This window comes from Podarcis erhardii (genome assembly GCF_964252035.2).
Source record: "Podarcis erhardii genome assembly, chromosome: 14".
Classification (NCBI taxonomy): Eukaryota; Metazoa; Chordata; class Lepidosauria; order Squamata; family Lacertidae; genus Podarcis; species Podarcis erhardii.
In genome coordinates, this window is record NC_138503.1 from 14,306,189 (window position 1) to 14,326,567 (window position 20,379).

Genomic DNA, 20,379 nt, shown 5'->3' on the forward strand with positions numbered 1-20,379 from the left:
GAAGAAATAGGGAAATAAAAATTAGAATTTATTGTTTGTATAACCCTCAGCTTGGTTTTGGAATGCTGAAGTACACAAAACAAAGAGATTTCTGTCTTTTCCCAGTGTATTTAAATTATGCATTACTGCATATTGTTATGGGAACTGAAATAACTGGTTGAAAGGGAACCTTTGTAAAGATTTCAAAAAAATTTTTTTAGTTCAGTTCCTTTTCTGTTTAACGAACTTGTTAAGCAAACTATATATTATCTTATTTTCCTTTGTAGAAACAGAATTAATATTTTGTTAAAAATTGTCTTTAACGTAGTTAAATTATTTGCTGGACTTGCTGGCTGGAGGCAACAGTACCTTGTAGTAACAAAAGATAGTTGAGATGCCTTGCTCATGTTTCTGTGTAATATTAAAATTTGCAGTTAGTAATTTTTATTATTGCACCCATCCTGCATCCATGGAACTCATTATGGATATTAGGGAAGGGGTGGTACCTCTGGTGGAGGACATATTATGCTCCTTCCAGAGTAATTTGTCCACCTTTGGTCCTCACCCTACACTCAGCTCCCACCTGTGGCTGCTAGAAACTGTGAGCAAGCGACAGCGGGCACACCCCAGAAATGGCTTTGATTGTCAGGCTAAACCAGGTAAGGATAGCCAATGGGTCTCAAACCCTTGGTGAGTTAGGGACTTCCCCTGCATGCAAAGACAGGCTCCGGCAGATTGAACAGACAAGTGGGTCCAACGGTCAAGAAGGCGGTTTCTGCCCATGCTGTAGAGGGAAGGGAAGGGCAGAAAGAACATGTCAACCTGGAAAGGTAGTCCATCTAGGACAGGGGTCGGCAACCCGCGGCTCCGGAGCTGCATGCGGCTCTTTTACACCTTTGCCGCGGCTCCGCAGATCCTCGGGGACCCTGAGCAGAAAAGCAGAAGCGCCAGAAAGAGGAGGGGGATGGAGCTGGGCAGCCGAGCCGGGCAAAGCAAGGCGGCGGCGGCAGCGGAGCTCGAGAGGTGGCGGCTGCTGGGATGGAGGAGGAGGCAGCGGTGGCCGGAGAAGGGCTGCTGCTGCTGCTGCTGCCGCCGGAGGGAAGTTCTGCCAGGTGGCTTCATGGCTCATAGCTTCCCCCGGGGTAGGACGGGCGGCGAGGGGGATGCCTCGTCTGGAGGACGGTGAGGAAGCGGCCGAGCAGCTCACGGCGGCGCCTCTTCCCTCATGGTGCAGGGAGCGAGGAGGAAGAGGAGGAGGGCGGTGGCAGGAAAGTGTGCTAGGGCGCAGCGACGGTTCTGCCCTCAGGTGGACGCGGCTGCCACTGCCACCGCCGGCACCTGCCACACGCAGGCGCGCTTGCTTTCGCCGTCGCGGCAGCCCGCCCTCCCTTAGGCACCGCGCACCGCGACATCGAGAGCCGCCCACCCAGGCCACGCTCTCCTCAGCCCCGCGTGCGAGGCACTTGAGGCGAGGGAGAGAGAGCGCGCGCGCTTGAAGGAAATGGTGGGGCGGGGTTTTTGTGTGTGTTTGTGGGGGGTGGCGGCGGTGGTGCTTCGGGATCCTTTTCCGTGCCTTGCTTCTGAGTGGCCACCGAGTTGAGGGAGAGCACCTGAGGTGGACCACAAAATGGGCCCGCCCTCCCTGTCAGGGAGGAAGGGGTGAATTACGTCAGTGACGAGGAGGGGGTCCAGAGGTAGCCAGCAGGAGAGGCGGGGGAGCACAAGAGCAATTGCAGAGGGAGGGGGGGCTGTTAGGCACCAAAATCCTGCATGCGGGATTTCCCCCGTTCTCTCGTGCCTATGCAATTCCTGCCCTTCTCCCTTCCCCCTCGAGATTTGCTGCAGAGACAAGCAAATGAAGAAAGGGAAGAGTATTAGCTGACATGTCCCCGGATCCCATGGAAAGCACCACAGATTCCTTTGCTTACCAGCTCTTTTTGTTTTAAGTTGGCTTCAAACCTGTAATTGTGTAGGTGTGTGTATGTATACATATACACACATAAATATTCATATCTCTTCCCTCTCACCTTCCTTTCAACCAGTTTCTCTGGCACTGGTTTATAAATGCTGCTATGTAGAAATGATGAGAAAGTTGCACCAGCAGAAGGAATGGATATGTGCTGTTAGTAAAAAGAGAGGGAGTTGAACTGCAGGGAGGGACAGACACTTTTCTATGTATTAATTTGTATAATGCCCTCTATGCACATGGTGCTTTGCAAAAAATGGATATGAGAGGTACCATACCCCTCTTTGCTATCTGAAATAGACTCAGGGAAAAGAGAGAGAATGGGGGAAGGGGAAGAATGTGTGGTTATTTACATTTGGCTTGTTTTGCGGCTCCCAGTTTTTTGTTTTTTTCCGGAAACGGGTCCAAGTGGCTCTTTTTGTCTTAAAGGTTGCAGACCCCTGATCTAGGAGAAAGAAAACTCTGGTCCTAAACCCTTGCAGCTTGAGGGATATATCTGGGAGAAGAAAAAGGCTACGGAGTAAACCCTACACAAATCCAGAGTAGAGTCCCTAAGACAGTTGGATGGAGCCTTGTACGCCTCCTTCCAGCAACTCCTGCAGCCAGGTAGTACCAAACATATTGCTCTGCTTTCCTTTGGACCACATCAGTGAGTTGTCTCACCAGTCTTGTTGTCTGGGCAGCCCAGGACCTCCACACACAGCCCAGGCTTGCGCCCTGGGAAGATCACTTCAGTGCTGCCAACACAGCAGTTCGATTTCACTCCTTGCTGCCAACACAGCAGTTTGACTTGCACACCCCATTGTCTTCTGAGACCGACAGATGCCAACAACAACAACAACATTATACTGTATCCTGCTCCTACCGTTCCTTTCAGATTCAAGCTGAAAGCCTAGATCAGGGGTTGGCAACATGCGGCCCATGGGCTGGCTGCGGCCCATGAAGACCGTTTTACTGGCCCATGAGCCACCCCTGAACCAAGCTGCCCGCTCGGTGAGTCCTCCACACACTGTGCTAAACTGGTGCAGCGCGGGGACTCACCGAGCGGTGCCAAAAATTGCATCTCGCGCAGATTCTGGAAATCACATCTGCGCATGTCCAGATGCTGGAAATCGCTTCTGCGCAGGTGCGATTTTTGGCGTCTGGGCTAGTGCAGAAGCAATTTCTGGCATCGCGGACATGCACAGACGTGATTTCTGGCGTCGTGCTGCACCAGTCTGGCCCACGGATGATCTCCGGCCCATGGCCGGTAAACCTTGCCAACCCCTGGCCTAGATCCTAATTTAGAACAAGAATGGGAATACTTAGTTCCATTTAAAGGATCTTACTTCTTGGTTATTTGCTTACATGGCTAAGGGACACTTTACCACCACCATTTGTTCTGTTTTGCTTCACTCTGCTTGTTATGGGGTGCTTGTTGCTGTTTTGAAAAATAAAATACACATTGTATGAGTATGCCCCATCGCAGCAAGGCATTCCACAGTAAAACAGTGCCTTCATTTCCCCTATAAAATGTGGGATTTGTTTCCCTCTAAGTGAAGTATTTTAAAACAGTTTGTTCCCTTTCATAAGAACAACAAACAAAAAAACCCTTGCAGTCTATTTTTGATGTGTAAACCTGGGGGCAGAATTATCTTAAGAGTTAAAAGCATCCAACCAGCTTGTTGTGGTTTTGGCAAAATCTTTTTCTACACACAGCTTTACATCCTGGAAGTAACGACCAGCAAAGTAAATCTCAAGGTACTTTGTACAACTATGGCAAGTCAAGTTACTCAGATTGCAATCCTTACCTATTTTCAGCGGTGCTTACTTCTGTGTAGATACATGTATAGAATTGCACTGTCAAAGGCCTGTGATCCAAGAATAACTTTATCAAGTATCTCTGGCGATGGACTTGAAAGGGTTTAGTTTACTTCATTATTCATGTGCTGCTTTGTGCTGAGGCAAAATGGCTTGCATTTTTAAAAGGTAAAACATTAAAACAGAAGAAATGTAAAAGCAATAGATGGATTTCATACAGTGATAAACAGCAGTACAGTCATACCTTGGGTTGAATTTGCTTCATGTTGAGCGCGTTCGAGTTGCGCTCTGCAGCAACCCGGAAGTAACAGAGCACGTTACTTCTGGGTTTCGCCGCTCACAGGTGCGCAGATGCTCAAAACAACGTCATGCGCAGAAGCGGCGAAAAGCGACATGCGTGCGCGCAGACGTGCCGTCGCTAGTCACGTTTGCTTCTGGATGCGAAGTCAGCAATAACATACCAGAATAATCCAGAAACAGTTTATACATTAACAAATATGGTAACTGGAATTAGAAAGTTTTTCCCAACTGAGAAAAAGGGTGCCTGGCTGTTAGGGAATTCCAGTCTTGGGGTCACCATGGATACCACATGTGGATGGGGACAGAAAGCAGAACCGCAAGGCTGGTCCTAAAGTCTGGGCAGGTTCATACGATAAACAGAGGATTTTTAGAAATCATACTGTCCTTAGAGAATGCTTAAGGCTGATGTAAATGTTACCTTCATAGCTTTGGTACAGCATCTTGAGGGTAGATGGAATGATGTGGTTACTTTCTTTATTAGGACCATCAGCACACTGGGCAGAGTGACAGTGTTGGGGCAAGTTCCCATGTTATCCTGTCCATGGCCGTGCTTGACATTTGTTAGCAACCTTAGAGTTGACCGCACGAAAACACCTCCATTCACAAAATCAGTCTTTGCCTCTGTCCTTAAGGTGTGCTAAGCTGTTTTCTTGAGTAAGGTGCTGAGACTTGAGTGCTACTTTGTTAAATAATGAGTACCAACACTTGGATTCAGAAGGACAGATTCATACATAAATAGCAACAGCCAGGCTGCATTGCTTAACCTTAATCCAGAAGTGGAGAAAGCAGTAGCCGGAGAAAAGAGATAAATTGTGCACAGTGACTTCTTGTGCAATGGTCTCTGAGTCAATCCCTTTTGGGATCTATGTCACCTTTGCTGGTTCTGCTAATCTCCCAGTTTGTCAGCTGGCTGGCAAAGCTCTCAGTTGGAGGCTTGGACTTCGTAATCCCAGAGGTTCTTTTTAGTTCTGTGATCCTGCTTTCTGAAAAAAAGTAAAACCATTTTTTAAAAGGCAGTTTTATCCTATAAAGAATAATAAAAGGCTAGTGTTCCATTTTAAGGAGACTTCATAAAGCAAGGTGCTGTCACCTGAGCTTGAATAAACATTACACTATTGGAATGGAGGGCACTGATAACTTCATATGAGTGTCTGAAAGGATGCCATTTTATTTATTTGCTTGTTGCTCCGTAAGCTCTATGTGCTTTATTTTCAAAAGGTCAGACAGTTCTTTCTGTGTGATGAAGAGCTGCTGTTTGGAATGTGTTGGACGCTCTATGTGAGTCATCTGGTGGCACAGGGCAGTACAAGGATATCTAGAGACCTTTGTATGTATGTATTTATTAAACAAACGGTTTTGTATTAGGAGCAGTAGGGGCAAGTGAAGAATCAACCAACAAAGGAACTCCAGGCCCAAATATTTTGGACCTAAAAAACTGGTTATTATGGGGGAAAAAATGTTTTATAAACATTTCAGTTTCTAAACTTAATATTGAATACATCCAAACCAAAGCCTTCGATTTTGCTTTGAACTTTGCTTTTTCCATCTAGGTCAAATGGAACCCCTTAATAATAATTTTCAGATTTTGTTCTCCTGAAACCCTTTAGATTTAAAAAAAAAAAAAATGGATTCAAATCTATGGTTTAACCCATACCTTTCATAAAAAGTAAAATATCTGCTCCCATTGCTTTTGTGAATTGTGAAAGTCATACCTAACTAGTGCGGGAAACATGACCTAAAATGGTAATGATAGTGAGTAAGGGACCAGTAATAAGTTTCAGGTGAAACACACCTGGTCACACCTGGCCCATGAAGGCAGAAATCAAATTAAAACCTGGGTTCTGACTCTTTCAAAGGTTCATTAAGGCCAGTCATACGGATAGACCCAAAGGTATAGTACAGTGGTGCCTCGCAAGACGAACGCCTCGCAAAACGAAAAACTCGCAAGACGAAAGAGTTTTCCGTTTTTGAGTCGTTCCGCAAGACGAATTTCCCTATGGGTTTGCTTCGCAAGAAGAAAGTCTTTGCTGGCGGGCGGCAGCGAAGCCCTCCTGTCCCCGGAGCTTGCGGGGCGGGAGGTGGGGAGAAGGGCTTTTCTTCCCACCGCCAGCCTTCAGAACAGCCTTCTGAAGGCTGGCGGTGGGAAGAAAAGCCCTTGCCCCCCCCCCCAGCCTTCAGAAGAGGTTGGGGGACAGACTGTCCCCGGACCTGGTCTGAAGGCGGTTTCCATAGGAACGCATTGATTGATTTTCAATGCATTCCTATGGGAAACCGTGCTTCGCAAGACGAAAAACTCGCAAGAAGAAAAAACCTGCGGAACGAATTAATTTCGTCTTGCGAGGCACCACTGTAGCATGTGAAAAAAATGCTTTCAGTATGAAAAAATGTTGCAGCTAAATCTTCCCATACCCAGCACAGAAACACATCAGTTGTTTTACTGCCACCATCCATCTCCTCCCTAGCCATCCCTATTATTCACTGCTAGTCTCTGACCTTTCCCTGTCCCCTATCACTTGCTGCTTCTTGCTGACTACAGGTTATGTTTGTCCCATGCAGAACTCAAAAGGAGTTGAGTTGGGCATCATACAACTGGTGCATGACAGTAGCACAATTGCCATCTCCACACCAGTACATGTATAATCCCCATGTTTGCTTTGGCACAAACTACTGTTTTCCAGCGCCAATGGAATACTAGGAAGTGGGGCTTACTTAATGGAATGGCTTGCCGGGACACTGTCGTCTGGGTGGATTAGCGATGCCTATCTGGTCCCTCAGGGGAAACAGTGTGTTTAGAAAGGGCCTTATTAGAGCAAAACAAAGACGTCTACCTGCTTATATTGCTGCATTTCCAGGTTATTATAGTCTTAATGTTTTTCCTTTTGGCACACATTAGGTCGAAATTTTCATAGTAAGTAGTTGGCTGGCGTTGTTGAGAGGAGAAACAAGCTTGCTGATTTCCTTCTCCACAACCAACTTGGTTTTTGTTTTGTTTTTTGTTTTTACCTTTCTTTTTCCTTTCTTCTCCTGTGATGAGGCTGCATTTTAATGTTTCAATATTTTAATGTTGTATTTAAATCTTCTTTTTAAGTTGTATTCATTCAACTTGTTTTTATTATTGCTTGTTAGCTGCCCTGAGCCTGGCCTTGGCTGGGGAGGGTGGGTGTAAATATATAATAATAATAATAATAATAATAATAATTTTTTAGTAGAATGGCTGGGGGACCCATAATCCTGAAAGGAGTGGGAGGGAGGGAGAGACCTACATTTTGTAGCAGCTAAATCAGCTGAGCTTTTAATGTTTAATAGGTTATTGTATTTTAGTGTTTTGTTGGAAGCCACCCAGCTTATTTGCAGTTTGTCTTTGGAGAATTTGAGCTTCCAGGATGGGAAGCTATCTGCTTGACTTTTTGCAGCATGGACCAGATTTTGATTGATTGTGAAGGGTTTTTTTGTGGCCTTCAACACAAGCAGTTTAAGTGCAATCCACTTAATGCATGTGGGAGCTATTGAAGAGGGCATGTGCAGGAATGTGCTAACCTGTGGCCCTCCAGATGTTGCTAGATTACAGCTAACACCACCCCTGACCATGCTTGTTGGGGCTGATGGGAGTTAAGGCCAATAGCATCTAGAAGGCCACAGGCTAGTCACCCTGATGTACAACAGGAATCTGGGTGCCAGCTTTGCTTTGCTTTCTTTATGTGAACTTGGGAAACCTGAAGTTCAGCTGCTCAACTGTAAGATGAGAAGCGTGGCCCTGTAAGCCAATTGTGGTTGCGAATCTGGGCCTCTCCATGGAGGTTTTGTTTCCATTAGTGTATCATAAGAATAAAAGTACCACCCTCCTGGGTCAATCCAAAGCTCCATATAGTTCATCATCCTATTTCCCATAGTGGCCAGCCAGATATTTCTGGGAAGCCCTCAAGCAGAGCAGGAAGGCAATAGTCTCCCCCATGGTTGACTCTTAGTGTTTTGGTACCCAGTGGTATACCTCCTCTGAACATGTCTGTGAGCCATATTCCAATGCAGTGCTTGGTGGTGCTTGCTAAGTGATTCCCATTCCATGTATTGAAATGGAGGTAATGCCTGTGTTCCATTATTCCTCCTTTCATAGCCCAATTAAGGAATCATATTGCTCTGAACTGAAAGATAAATGGCTCTTTCATTCAGGTGACTTTTGTCAAATGTCAAAATAAAAAATAAAAATTGCAAGAGAAGGGTTGGGTGGCTGGAGCTTAATCCAGGACAGTCTTTCATTACTTGCTCCCTAATTAAAGAGCATAATAGGAAGGGAGCTCTCATCATTTGAAAAGTGGATTCATGATTCTGAGGATACAAGGGCTTAGTCTCTTAAGGTGTATGGTTTGATGCTTGATCTGACAATGTCAACCTTTGATAACTTTAAGGCTGTATGGGAAATAGATTTAGGAAAGCAAATTGACCCAGCATGCTATATTTTCTTTAGGTTGGCTGATAAAAACATTCAGAATAATATTGTTCTCTGTTAAGTACAAATATTTAAAGATTATTCACAGGTTAGGCTGTTAGAGACCTACTAGCACCTCTGGTGACAATGCTTAGTAGAAATATTTTAGGAGAATGTCATTGAGGAGATGAGCCAAGTGTCAAGTCACCAAAGATCCACAACTACGCCTTCTATCACTTTTGGGGGATGTCTCAATTTAGACATTGTTGCCAAAGAATTGTTCCAACATATGGTGGTAGTGGCTAGACTAATAATAATAATAATAATAAATTTTTATTTATACCCCGCCCTCCCCAGCCAAGACTGGGCTCAGGGCGGCTAACAACCAATAATAAAAACAAGTTGATTAAAATACAATTTAAAAGAATTAAGATACAACATTAAAACAATTAGGGAGCAATCTCTTCATAGGAGGAGAAAGGAAAAGAAAGAGGGGGAGGGAATCAAACTGATTCTGAGCCAAAGGCCAGGTGGAACAACTCTGTTTTACAGGCCCTGCGGAAAGAGATCAGATCCCGCAGGGCCCTGGTCTCATGAGGCAGAGCATTCCACCAGGCCGGAGCCAGTGTTGAGAAGGCCCCGGCTCTGGTTGAGGCTAATCTAACTTCCTTAGGGCCTGGGACCTCTAGGGTGTTGCTATAAATGGACCTTAAGGTCCTCCGTGGGGCATACCAGGAGAGGCGGTCCCATAGGTACAAGGGTCCTAGGCCGTGAAGGGCTTTAAAAGTCAAAACCAGCACCTTAAATCTGACCCTGTACTCCACCGGGAGCCAATGCAACTGGAAAAGCACTGGGTAAATATGCTCCCATGGCAGAGACCCTGTGAGGAGCCTCGCTGCAGCATTCTGCACCCACTGGAGTTTCTGGGACAGTTTCAAGGGCAGCCCCGCGTATACTGTCCTAACATTGGAAAAATGCTAATGGGCTAAACTTGAGAAGCTGGTATAAGAAGTTATGGTATTTAGTGGCAATGGAGACACTAACACACTACTTTCAAGTATTAAGGGAGCAAACACAAATTGAATCCTTTCACACAGCTTTAGAAGATTTTGTTTAGTTTGAGAACCAGATAAACACAGAGATGCAATTATCATCACAATATGTCTTAATTTGGAACAGTTTGTAAAGCCTAATCCAGAATGAATCCGATTCCAGCCTGTTGTTGGGAATGTACACTGAAAGAAGACGGACACTGATACTCCATCCTGTTTTGGCATTGATGTTTGTATAATCTGCTTGTCCAAGGGAAAGCAGAAACGGTTATTGGATCTTTTTTGTTACTTGTGGAGTTTGTATATACTATATGAATCACAATAAATTTAAAAATAAAATGGGAGACGTGATGTTAAAACTCTTTAACTATGTAGGTTAGGTGGGGGGAACTAGCCCAAATTATAGTCCTTTCTACTTCTCTGTCTTGCTGGTCGGTGGAGGTGACAGATGTGCACCTTTGCATCTTACAGATGCTGCATGGTAGACCTTTTAAGTGGCTGCATGACTCCTTGTTACTAGAATCCATCATGTGTTAGTACTTGTGGCTTTCTCCAAGAATTGGGCTGCTCTACCAGCTAAATACAATAAAAGTGAGGTAAAGGGACCCCTGACCATTAGGTCCAGTTGCGGACGATTCTGGGGTTGCGGTGTTCATCTTGCTTTACTGGCCGAGGGAGTCGTCTTTTGCCTGCTTCTGCAGACAGTTTTTCTGGGTCATGTGGCCAACATGACTAAGCTGCTTCTGGCGAATCAGAGCAGCGCATGGAAATGCTGTTTACCTTCCCGCCGAAGCGGTACCTATTTATCTACTTGCACTTAACGTGCTTTCGAACTGCTAGGTGAGCAGAAGCAGGGACTGTGCAACGGGAGCTCACCCCGTTGCGGGGATTCGAACCGCCGACCTTCTGATTGGCAAGCCCTAGGCTCTGTGGTTTAGACCACAGTGCCACCCACGTCCCACACACAATAGAGCCCCTTAATTAAATACTATCATTCCTCAACTCACATTTGCTTGGCAAACAGTCACTCTAATAAGAAAGTCTAAGAAAACAACAATGCAACCCCGGTTTCTGTCATTTTGGATGTAATAATTGCTTTGAAAGGATTACACTAGATTAGAGGCAAAACCAAATGTGGAGAGGTTATAGAGCCTTCTCTTACATGACAGAATGTTGTTGAGAACATGCCTTTCCAGTGTCTGGCTGGCAGGAAGAAGTAAAAAGATGATTCCCATGGCCAGTACGTAACGTGACGAGCTTGAGAGAACCGCGAAGTGCTTTAAGGTAATCTGGCCAGTGAAGCGTTGCTTTACCGAAGGGTGGTCTCTGAATCAATCACAGCCTTTGGCAAGATGTTGGCCTCCAAATTGAAACCAGACATGTTTTCAGTTCATTCTCTGGGTTACTACTGTTCAATGGTGATTTACAAGAGAGTGTGAGCAATGGCAGACTCTCACGCAACTTTCAGATATGCCCTAAACAAATGCACATTTTTAAAACTGCCCCGCTGTAAAATAATGCCTTCAAAAGGAAATAGTCTGGAAAGAGAATTTGTCCAGAGAGGAATGCTCTGTTTTCAACACACACCTCTGTAAACCACCCAGCAGTGATACTGTGCATTGCATGGTGCAAATGTAGCAGAGACCAATTCATAAACACAGGGACAAAATGTACTCCTGAATGGATTTGGTAAATTGGGAATTGGGAAAACTTCTTCCATTGTTCAGTGACCCATCCCAGGGGGGTCATTTCCATTGGGGTACATAGCTTTTTCCAATTTTGATGGGTTTTAATCTTATTCCAAAACAATGATGTATTTAGGCAACTCTTCCATTGGGTCCATTCTCATTAACAGCAGTTATGTTTCATATCGGGCCAAATAATCCTGGCACCTCTGACGATGTTGTTTTCTTCATTCATCACTGTAATTCCCCCTCTGCTTCCCATGTCCTTGAGGAGAGACAGGAAACCAATGTCTCTCAAATTTAAACCAGCTAAAGTGGACATTTTACGGTGGCAACGCATGTTGTGAATGATGCGCTATGAAGTGCATTTGAATACCATCTTTTATTCAGCTTTTCCTACAAGAAAAATCTACTGGCGTTTTATATCACTCCCAGAATTCAACATGACCAAAGATCCAAGAACCCAATAGAGAAAATATGTTGGCTGATCTCCACCTGGCACCCAGATTGGGTCCCTGGTGGATGCAATTAAGGGCTTAGCGCTTTGGAGTATTTCTGCATGAAATGGCCATTCAGTTTTAATGTGAAAATATTTGTATCCCTTGAACTCATATATACATATATGTTACTTTTGCAGCTGCATGTGTCAACCACTTCCACTGCAATTTATTGCCGTGTCGTTTTGAATCTTGAAGATGCCTCAGATGCCTGTGGTCAGGCAAAAAGACAGGATATAAAATGTTATAAATAAATAAACAATGGTCGAGAGAGAGAGAGAGAAATGTAAACTAGGTGATTGGTAGTTCAACCCTATGCATGTTTGCTCAGAAATCAGGCAAGTTTTGTTCAGAAGGGCTTTATTGCTTATTAAGTAAGTTTGGGAATGTAGCCTGAGTTGAAGGGACTGGTGAAGAGATGTACAAAATAAACTTCAACAAAAATGTTAGTAAAGGTGATAGAGGAAGGGATAGGACAACGCTTGAGATAAAGAGCAGTGAAATACGCTTTCTCAACAACCATTAGCATCATTAGGGCAAGGTTAGTACTTGATAAGGTTGGTAATACTTTTGAGGTTATATATTTCATGCTGGAAGAACGCTACTCACTTGGGGGCTGGCACAAGGCTAAGCATTGACAGTATAAACTACACACCGTATTTGCTGGTCTGGGTTATATGAAATTTACTGGTGGAGATAATCTTATAAAGGTTTTTCATTCACCTGTGGTTAGTAGTTCCCAGTTCCTTAGTTGCATGAAAGTTCGAAACACAGCTCAATCAGAAAACTTCAGAAAGGTATTTATTTGTTGCCACCTGAGAACCAGGGTTAGACTATGACCTGGGAGATCAGGCTTTGAATCCCCACTCAGCCATGAAACTCATAGGGGAATCTTAGACCAGTCACCATCTCTTAGCCTAACCTACCTCATAGGGTTGTTGTGAGAATGAAATGGGAAGGAGGAGAGCAATGTACACCACCTTGAGCAACTTGGAAGAAAATAAAGTGGAATATAAATGTAATAAATGAACGAATGCTGAATTTTTGAGCAAACACAACAGGAGAAACATATTGTGGATTTCAAAGGAGACAACCTCCTAGTCATGGCATTTCAGATGCCGACAGGTATAGGAGGTACACATTTATTGGGTTGCATACCAACAGGGGCTCCAGACTCTTGTCTTTCATTTTTTTTAAAAAAAAAAGAAAGTCAATTAGACATTTCTGAAGGAAGTTAAGAAGACCACAAACCATGGAGGTAGCTCTAATGCTTTGACACTTGTCAAGCAGCGCCATTGCTCAGGATACTTAACCAGGGGAAGGAGTGTTGTCTATTCCTACTTGGAGTGGGGCAGCAAGAAAAGCAGAATGGAGGAAGCTACTGGGGTATGTTTGTTAAAGCACTTTCCTCCTGACCACATTATTTCAACCCCCAAGTTTTCTGCCTTTACAGAATACAACACAGCTGACTGGCATGGTATGTTTTATGTCGTGATAACTGCAGTCCCCTATCCCTCTGCATACCATCTTCCTTGCTGTGGATCAGAGCTTACAGTTTTTATACCAATACTGACATGACTGAAAGAAAGGAGAAACAAAATAGATAGGAAAATATTGGATCACCTTTCTTACCAGTTTTCTCTGGAAGCCACATGACCACATCTGATAGCAATAAATCATACATCTTTCCATTTGTTCCTGCACTGAATATTTTTTCTTGCTTTTTAAATTTAGTGACCACCTTTAAATTATACCAACGTGCTAAGCATGTGTACAGCGAAGCTGCCAGAGTCCTGGAGTTTAAGAAGATTTGTACAGAGGCACCTGAAGATGCAGTCCAGTTATTGGGGGATTTAATGAACCAGAGCCATGCCAGCTGCAAGGACTTATATGAGTGCAGCTGTCCTGAACTGAATCAGCTGGTGGACATCTGTCTGTAAGTTGCAAAGGCCATGGAAAGTGAACTTTCTTTTGAGCATGTGGGTTGGATTGCAGTGAATGTGCACCATAACATTAAGCTGTTTTTAAAAACTCTTACTGGTGCTCTAGGACAAGGGTGGGGAACCCATGACTCGCCAAACGTTGCTGAGCTACATCACCCATTATCTTTAACTATGCTGCTGGCTGCGGCTGATGGGAGTTGGAGTTCAACGTCTGGAGGGCTGCTGGCTTACCAGCTCTGCCCTAGGGCTTTGGTGCAGCAATAAAACTGCAAGCACATTTGCAAAGCTAAGCAGGATCCAATATGGTTTCAAATTGGATGGAGAACCACATGTCAGAGTTCACAGAAAGCAGGGACTCTTGCCTCTACTTTTTTAGATATTTGGGGTCTAAAGCACAATTTAAATCTGGACCAGAATGCCAGGGTTTCAGAGAGGAGCCTTTTCCAGCCCTGCATGGCGACCTTTTGCTGAGCAGTGGCTGTTCCCCAAATACAAGAGAAACATGCTTGCATTTACAGCTCCTGACTTTCCCCACCTAGGAAAAAAGTTAGTTTACTTGTTTATTTTTGCTCCTTCCCTTTATTGTCTCAAGCAAGATCAAAACTCTTTCACATTAGGTGCTACACAAATTCATAGTAGGACAAAGCTCCTTTACTGTGGATCATCCAGTAGCAACCCTCCAGAGAGGTTTTTAAATAGCATTTGCTGAAACCAAAACTAGCTCTCGCAAACAATCAGCTGCTCTTTCCATGATAGAAGAGAAGTGGTTGGTACATTTTGTTAATTTAAGAGAATACAATGAATTTTATGGCATCTGCTGCCCAGCTTCATCTAACACTTTTTCATGTGTAACTGTGTACAGCTAGTTGGTAGTTTGATCTAATATGCCAAGGCTGTCTTGGGCCAGTCTGAAACTCAGCACTCTAGAAAGAATCTAAACTATTTCATTATGGCCATATTGTATGGTTGTCATACCACAAGTGTTTGGCAGAATGTGTTGGTGGTTTGGTGCACTAAGTAGCTAAGTGAAGGTTATTATCCTTCTTAGGCTATGCTATAAGAGTGTGAGGCCCTGGGGGGTTCCTGACTTGAAGTGCTGGCAAAGTTTGTGGAAGAGACATTATTTCTGTATCCTCAAAGAGTGCAGGGACACTTGATACAGTAATGTAGAGCCTAGATACAGTGATTGCTTTCAAACCAGCTCACCATACAGATTATTCTACAGTTCCCTGCTCTAGGCTGATTTTGTGGCAGTGATGCTAATGGAATGCTACAAGGATTGCAGCCTAGGCATTAAAGCCGCAACCTAGCACATTTATAGAACCATATTGTTAGAATGGACCAAACATCAGCGAGACTCAGATATTCATAGCTGTGTACTCGACTGCAGTTTGTGTGTTTTTAAAGTGCAGATGGTTCCCAGAAGTGAGTTTCACTGAAAGTTTTCAGTTGGCAATTGGTGGCTTGTTTCTTTGCATTTAATAATATAAAAAGCTGACATTGAGCTGAGCAAATATATTTCTATTGTCATACTTATAGCAGTGGCCTGCAGTGGCCTTAAGGGAAATATTTGCCAAAGTGTTTGTCAGTCAACTGTGTCCTCAAGTGAGATTCAGAGAGCACCTTTTTCTGCCTATTTCTTATATGTGTCTCTCCAGCAACACCCATTCCCTGCCTCCTTTGCCATGTTTATAAGCAGGCTGTTATGCAAGAGAATATAGCTATGTGATTGACTGGGTCAGTAATAAAACACACCAAGGGGAAAAGCTCCATGGTCTAAAGCAGATGCTATATTACTATATAATATAAAATTGGACCAAATGGCTATGAAGTGATCTCTCAGTTTGGCCTGTGGCCACTTTTAGCTCATGTGAGATATTTCAAAAGTCTGGGAATATCAATAGCCTAGATTATTGAGATAAAAAGTTTCCCAACATTTGGCAATTGTGGCCTGTCTCACTGTCAAAAGATGCAAAATCATTTCCTTGTTATTCAGGTCTTGATCCAAATCTACAAACAAATTCAAAAGAGCCAGACAAAGGATGAATTGTTTGTCCAGTTATCAGTGAGATCTCAGAAAATAATTTTGTCTAGAACTGTTTTACCTTGGGGCAGCCCAACCACTTATGCAGGTAGGTCCCAATAATCTGGTGCAATCTCTACCTCCCTTTAAATCCCAGATTTTTTAATTTTTTTTAAAAAAAATCCCAGATTTAAGACTTACTCCCTCCTCATCCTTTTAGAATCTCCTTACCCCCTAAACCAGGCTTCCTCAAACTCGGCACTCCAGATGTTTTGAGACTGCAGTTCCCATCATCCCTGACCTGCTAGCTAGGAATTATGGGAGTTGTAGGCCAAAAACATCTGTAGGGCCGAGTTTGAGGAAGCCTGCCCTAAACTAAGGGCACCATAGGGTGCTACATGTCTGTCACTGTGTGCTGAGACTAACCACAGGGATGTTTTAAGCTTTAGAAACCCCAAGTCATAGAAAGCAATTACTGTATGTATCTAAGCTGTCTTCGCTATAGTCATAGGACAGGGGTGGCCAATCTGTGGTCCTCTAGATGTTTTTGGAATCCCAACTTCCATCACCTGCAGTCAGTAGTCAGAGATGATGGAAGTTGTAGTCCAACATCTGGAGGACCATAGGTTAGCTACCACTGCTCTACAGAGAGAATCAGTTCAGGCCTTGTGCCAAAGCATGGTTAAGGAAACCTAACTATGCTTTGGCATATTGTTTCAACTGACAAATGTTTTACAACCAGTCAGGAAACTTCAACCAGAAATGGAGATTGGAGGTAAATTTGTAAATCATGGCTTGTGTCACCTATGGTTTGTGTTACGTCTGGATTGTGGAAGCTGAGGAACTATAGCAAAGGTGTGCTGAGCAGATAAAAAATGAAAGCAGGAAGATGGTCGAAATCAATGTTTCCATGTACATTTGGTAGCTCAAACTGTGGTATGGTAAGTGTGAATAATAGTTTGGTGTGATGTCTGAACTGAAATGGGATTCTTGCTCTATGACAAACCTGGAAGCTGAATAAAAATGAAGAATGGCCACAACCTTATAAATCCCCTGCTTTATAAGATATACATTAAGCAACACAGAAACTGATGGAGATGAGTAAGTGCCAATATGAAGTGTGTGGTTATTAAGATTTCACTGATGTAAGAGTGATACCAATTTTGGCAGCCACAATTAAACTGGTCTAGGAGATTTATGACAGGAAATGAATTGCATGCAACTAAGAACACGGTTCATTTTGCTCTTGTCTCATTCAGAAGATATTTTATTTAAGTAATTATTGTATTTCATCCTGGATTGTTCCACTGATGACCGATATTTCCCCCCTGGCCTTTTATTGCCTGTTATTGATTTAAAAAGCTGACTAACAAAAACATTTGCTTGATATGGTTATGGTAATGGGTAGCAATTGCATATATTAAATGGCTTTTATACACAATCATAGCCAGCTGCTATGCATAGGTTTAAAAATCCTTCCTAAAACCATGTGCCACAGCTTTCCTTGTGTCTATCAGATTTGCATCTCTTACAAGGTTTTGAACTGTGAAGCAAAATCTGCATATACAGATGTTTTTGGGTTTGCCAGCATATTTGGGTTTTCCTAAAGAGTTCCTGCCATATTTTTTTAAAAAAAGATTCATAATGGTGAGGGCTTGGAGTGCCAAAAGGCTTAACCACTAATTGGTCAGCACTACATTTTTTAAAAATCCACAGAATAGATTTTGAGTTTCATGTCATTTTGCCCATTACTTGGAAAAAAGTTGTAGGAGTTATTAATAAAGGGAGACTTCTTGGAAATACCACCTTAAAAGAAATTTTTCTTCTGAGCTCAACAGCACTGTTCTAAGTGAAGAGGAATTACTTCAAATTACTTCAAATTGCTAGATGGAGGAGACAAAACAGCTCAGTCTCTGGCACTGAGAAGGGGAACTCTCCTGTGAACTCTTACTCTGGTTGGCCAGCCACCTTTGTGGCCTGGTTCAGCCTGGGACTAATGCATGAGTTTCACTTTAACCCAACTCTTAAGTCCCATCATCATTTTCCCTGGTCAAGAATGAAGATGGGAATGGGTTAACAACACCGAGCCTTTGCTTCAAATCACCTTGCTAAACACCAGCTGCAAACTGCAATAACACAACTCCCCAGGTTCTGGGGTTCTTTATATAATAATGCAACTATTATTCGAACAAGCGTCATTCCCCTTTTGGAATATCAGTTTACCATGCTTCACAAAGGCAAGCAGAAACCTTAACTGGTCCAATTTCAGCATTGTTTTAGATAGCAAATACATAGTATGCATTTTTAACAACAACAACAACAACCCCTAATGCCGAGTGATTAAAGTGTTTGGATATTCTCTGAATGACACAACATTCCCTTTTTCTGCCTGTTGCTATAAATGGAAGGAGCAGCTGAATCTTGAAAAGCGTGAGGTGCCTCATCCTGATGAGCAGAACTGTTCGGCATCTGCACTTTACCAGATTTGGAAATTTATATTATGAATACTAACGGGGCATAAACTAAAGGATCTTTGCTGACGAATGCTGGTAAACAAAATGACATCTTTCTTCTGCTTTCCCCTCAGTGCTTACTAATATAAATGCTCTAAAACACTACAAAGGATGGATGTATTTGAAAATGATAAATAAATTAATTCAAAAACTGAGCAGAAAAATAATGCCTGAAAAAAGTGATTGCGAATAACTTTGCCTTCTATGCAGACAGGAACTTTTAAGCATCTGGTCGGCAACAAAGCTTTAACGGGGGTAATAGGTTTAATTTAATAAAGGCTTGTTGGCTGCCCTCACTGTCTTTGATACACCTTTTCTCAGCAACCAGAGCCCTTCCGGTGCAATATAAGTCATCTGTTCTCCAAGACATAGGCATAGAAGAATGAGCAAATGTGGTTCATTCGTGACCTCTCTTAATATTCACGCTGGAGAGGTTAAAGAGGCATTGGCTTGCCTGGCTTAAGCAGGCATAACAAGCGATTAGGTTGTGGTGGGGACCAGATGGGAAGCCTTTCAGGACTGAATTAAGCACCCCACCACCCTGTTCACAGTTGCCTCTTCCTACTCTAAGCTTCTGAAAATGAGATGAATTCCAAGGCACTTAAGCGCACTGTGTTCAAGTGGGCATGTTGCATGCGACACACACTCTCAGTTTGACTTACGGCTTCAAAAATCTATTTACTTGCTTTTTGTTCTTCTAGGCAATTTGGAGCCATTGGGTCGCGCCTGACGGGAGCAGGATGGGGTGGCTGCACTGTGTCAATGGTTCCTGTGGAGAAGCTGGAGAGTTTCCTAGCACATGTGAAAGAGGCTTACTATAAAAACAATAACCAGAGGTTAGCGCTGGGAGGAAACAGCCTATTTGCTACCAACCCTGGTGGTGGAGCGACAATTTTTCTGGAATCCTAAAGGATGTCAGTTTTTTAAAAGAATAATCTGGGGCACTGTGAAGTAGGCAGGACTTCCTACGCTACAGTAAACAAATCATTTGTTTTTATTATAATGAGCAATGTCCATTATTAGAATGCATTTTGAAAAATAATTGTAATAAAATTAAGAGTTCTATTAATTGTTGTAATGAATTTTTCCTGCAGAACTTATGCTTCTAAAAGAGATCATCCAAAACACTGATTTCTGTCTGGACTTTACAAAACTTTATTTGCCAAAACCTATTAATGTAAGAGAAAGAAACGAATCAGATTCAAAAAATTTAAATGCTGCTCTGTCTTTCTTTATTGACTTGAAGATAGAGGCGTATTTAATATCAAGTATGTCACTAAGCTTAATACAAGGAATGAATCGGGTAGCTTTTGTTACATGTATCTTACTAAGGGAGGTCTTCAGCTGCTGAACTCACAGTGGATGTAGATGCAGAGGTGGATGTAGATGCAGAGGTGGATGCAGAATGGCATGGCTTTGGGATTTCCTGTTCAAACAAAACACCACAATGAACTGTTGAATTAAGTGGAGAAAATAACCTGGCATGTGAAGTGGGGGTTGGGGGGGTTGGGATCTGGCTCAGTGCAATGGACCTTGTACACTTTTTGTGGGATTTATCAGCAGAGCTGAAGCCTCCTCTGGCTCCATCATGCTTCCTTCTCCCACACACTCAGGGCAGAGATTCTCTCACCACTGGGATAAGACATAATCAGCAGCTGCAATGCACAGTTCTCAAGGCGGGCCACCTCTTGATGTCTAGGACTGGCTATCCTAACTAAGAGCAGGTTCTCCTAGCACATAAGAGACCGTCCCCAGAGTTAGCAAGGGCTGGAGAAAGTGGAATGAGGGCCAGGCAGTTAGTGAAATTCTGCCATTTCTAACTTTGCCTTTCCATCTTAAGGGGTACCCTCAAAAAATATTTCCTGCAACAGACACCCACCCCTGGACACAAATGAAATTCTTCTGGCCTTACAGTTAAATGCCCAGAGAAACCCACAGAAGGGGCTGGTGCCCACCTTCTACAGCCTTCGTGAGTCAGAGGTTGTATGCTCAGTTTCAGTGTGCAAAAGCAGCAGGAGAAGAGAGCTGAGCCTGATCATTCTGGGGTGGGGATCAGTCCGTTGTGGTACTTGTAGGCTAACAACAGCTACCAGCCCAGTGACTGGGACAACTAGAAGCTGACTAGAGGAACCCAGAAAACCAAACCAATGCTGCAGATGGACTTCACATATTGATGCTGCGGGAAATACTAAATTGAG

At 43.4% G+C, this 20,379-nt stretch overlaps 2 protein-coding genes across 6 annotated transcripts in view; one reads left to right on the forward strand and one right to left on the reverse strand.

The window, feature by feature from the left end:
* The window catches only part of GALK2 (galactokinase 2), an 81,176-nt gene extending 61,926 nt beyond the window's left edge, over nucleotides 1–19,250 (forward strand). For 3 of the 4 annotated variants that reach the window (XM_081839107.1, XM_081839108.1, XM_081839106.1), the window contains 2 exons: nucleotides 13,437–13,638; nucleotides 18,883–19,250. In XM_081839107.1, coding sequence (XP_081695233.1) covers nucleotides 13,437–13,638; nucleotides 18,883–19,090 — 410 coding nt within the window. In that variant the 3' untranslated portion in view covers nucleotides 19,091–19,250. Of the gene's footprint in view, nucleotides 1–13,436; nucleotides 13,639–15,641; nucleotides 15,778–18,882 lie in introns of all 4 variants that reach the window. The other variant, XR_014150854.1, reaches the window with a different exon arrangement.
* A 140-nt stretch (nucleotides 19,251–19,390) lies between these two features.
* FAM227B (family with sequence similarity 227 member B) overlaps nucleotides 19,391–20,379 on the reverse strand; it is a 112,653-nt gene continuing 111,664 nt past the window's right edge. For both annotated transcript variants that reach the window (XM_081839020.1, XM_081839021.1), the window contains exon 17: nucleotides 19,391–19,607. In XM_081839020.1, the coding sequence (XP_081695146.1) occupies nucleotides 19,509–19,607 (99 nt within the window). In that variant the 3' untranslated portion in view covers nucleotides 19,391–19,508. The remainder of the gene's footprint in view (nucleotides 19,608–20,379) is intronic.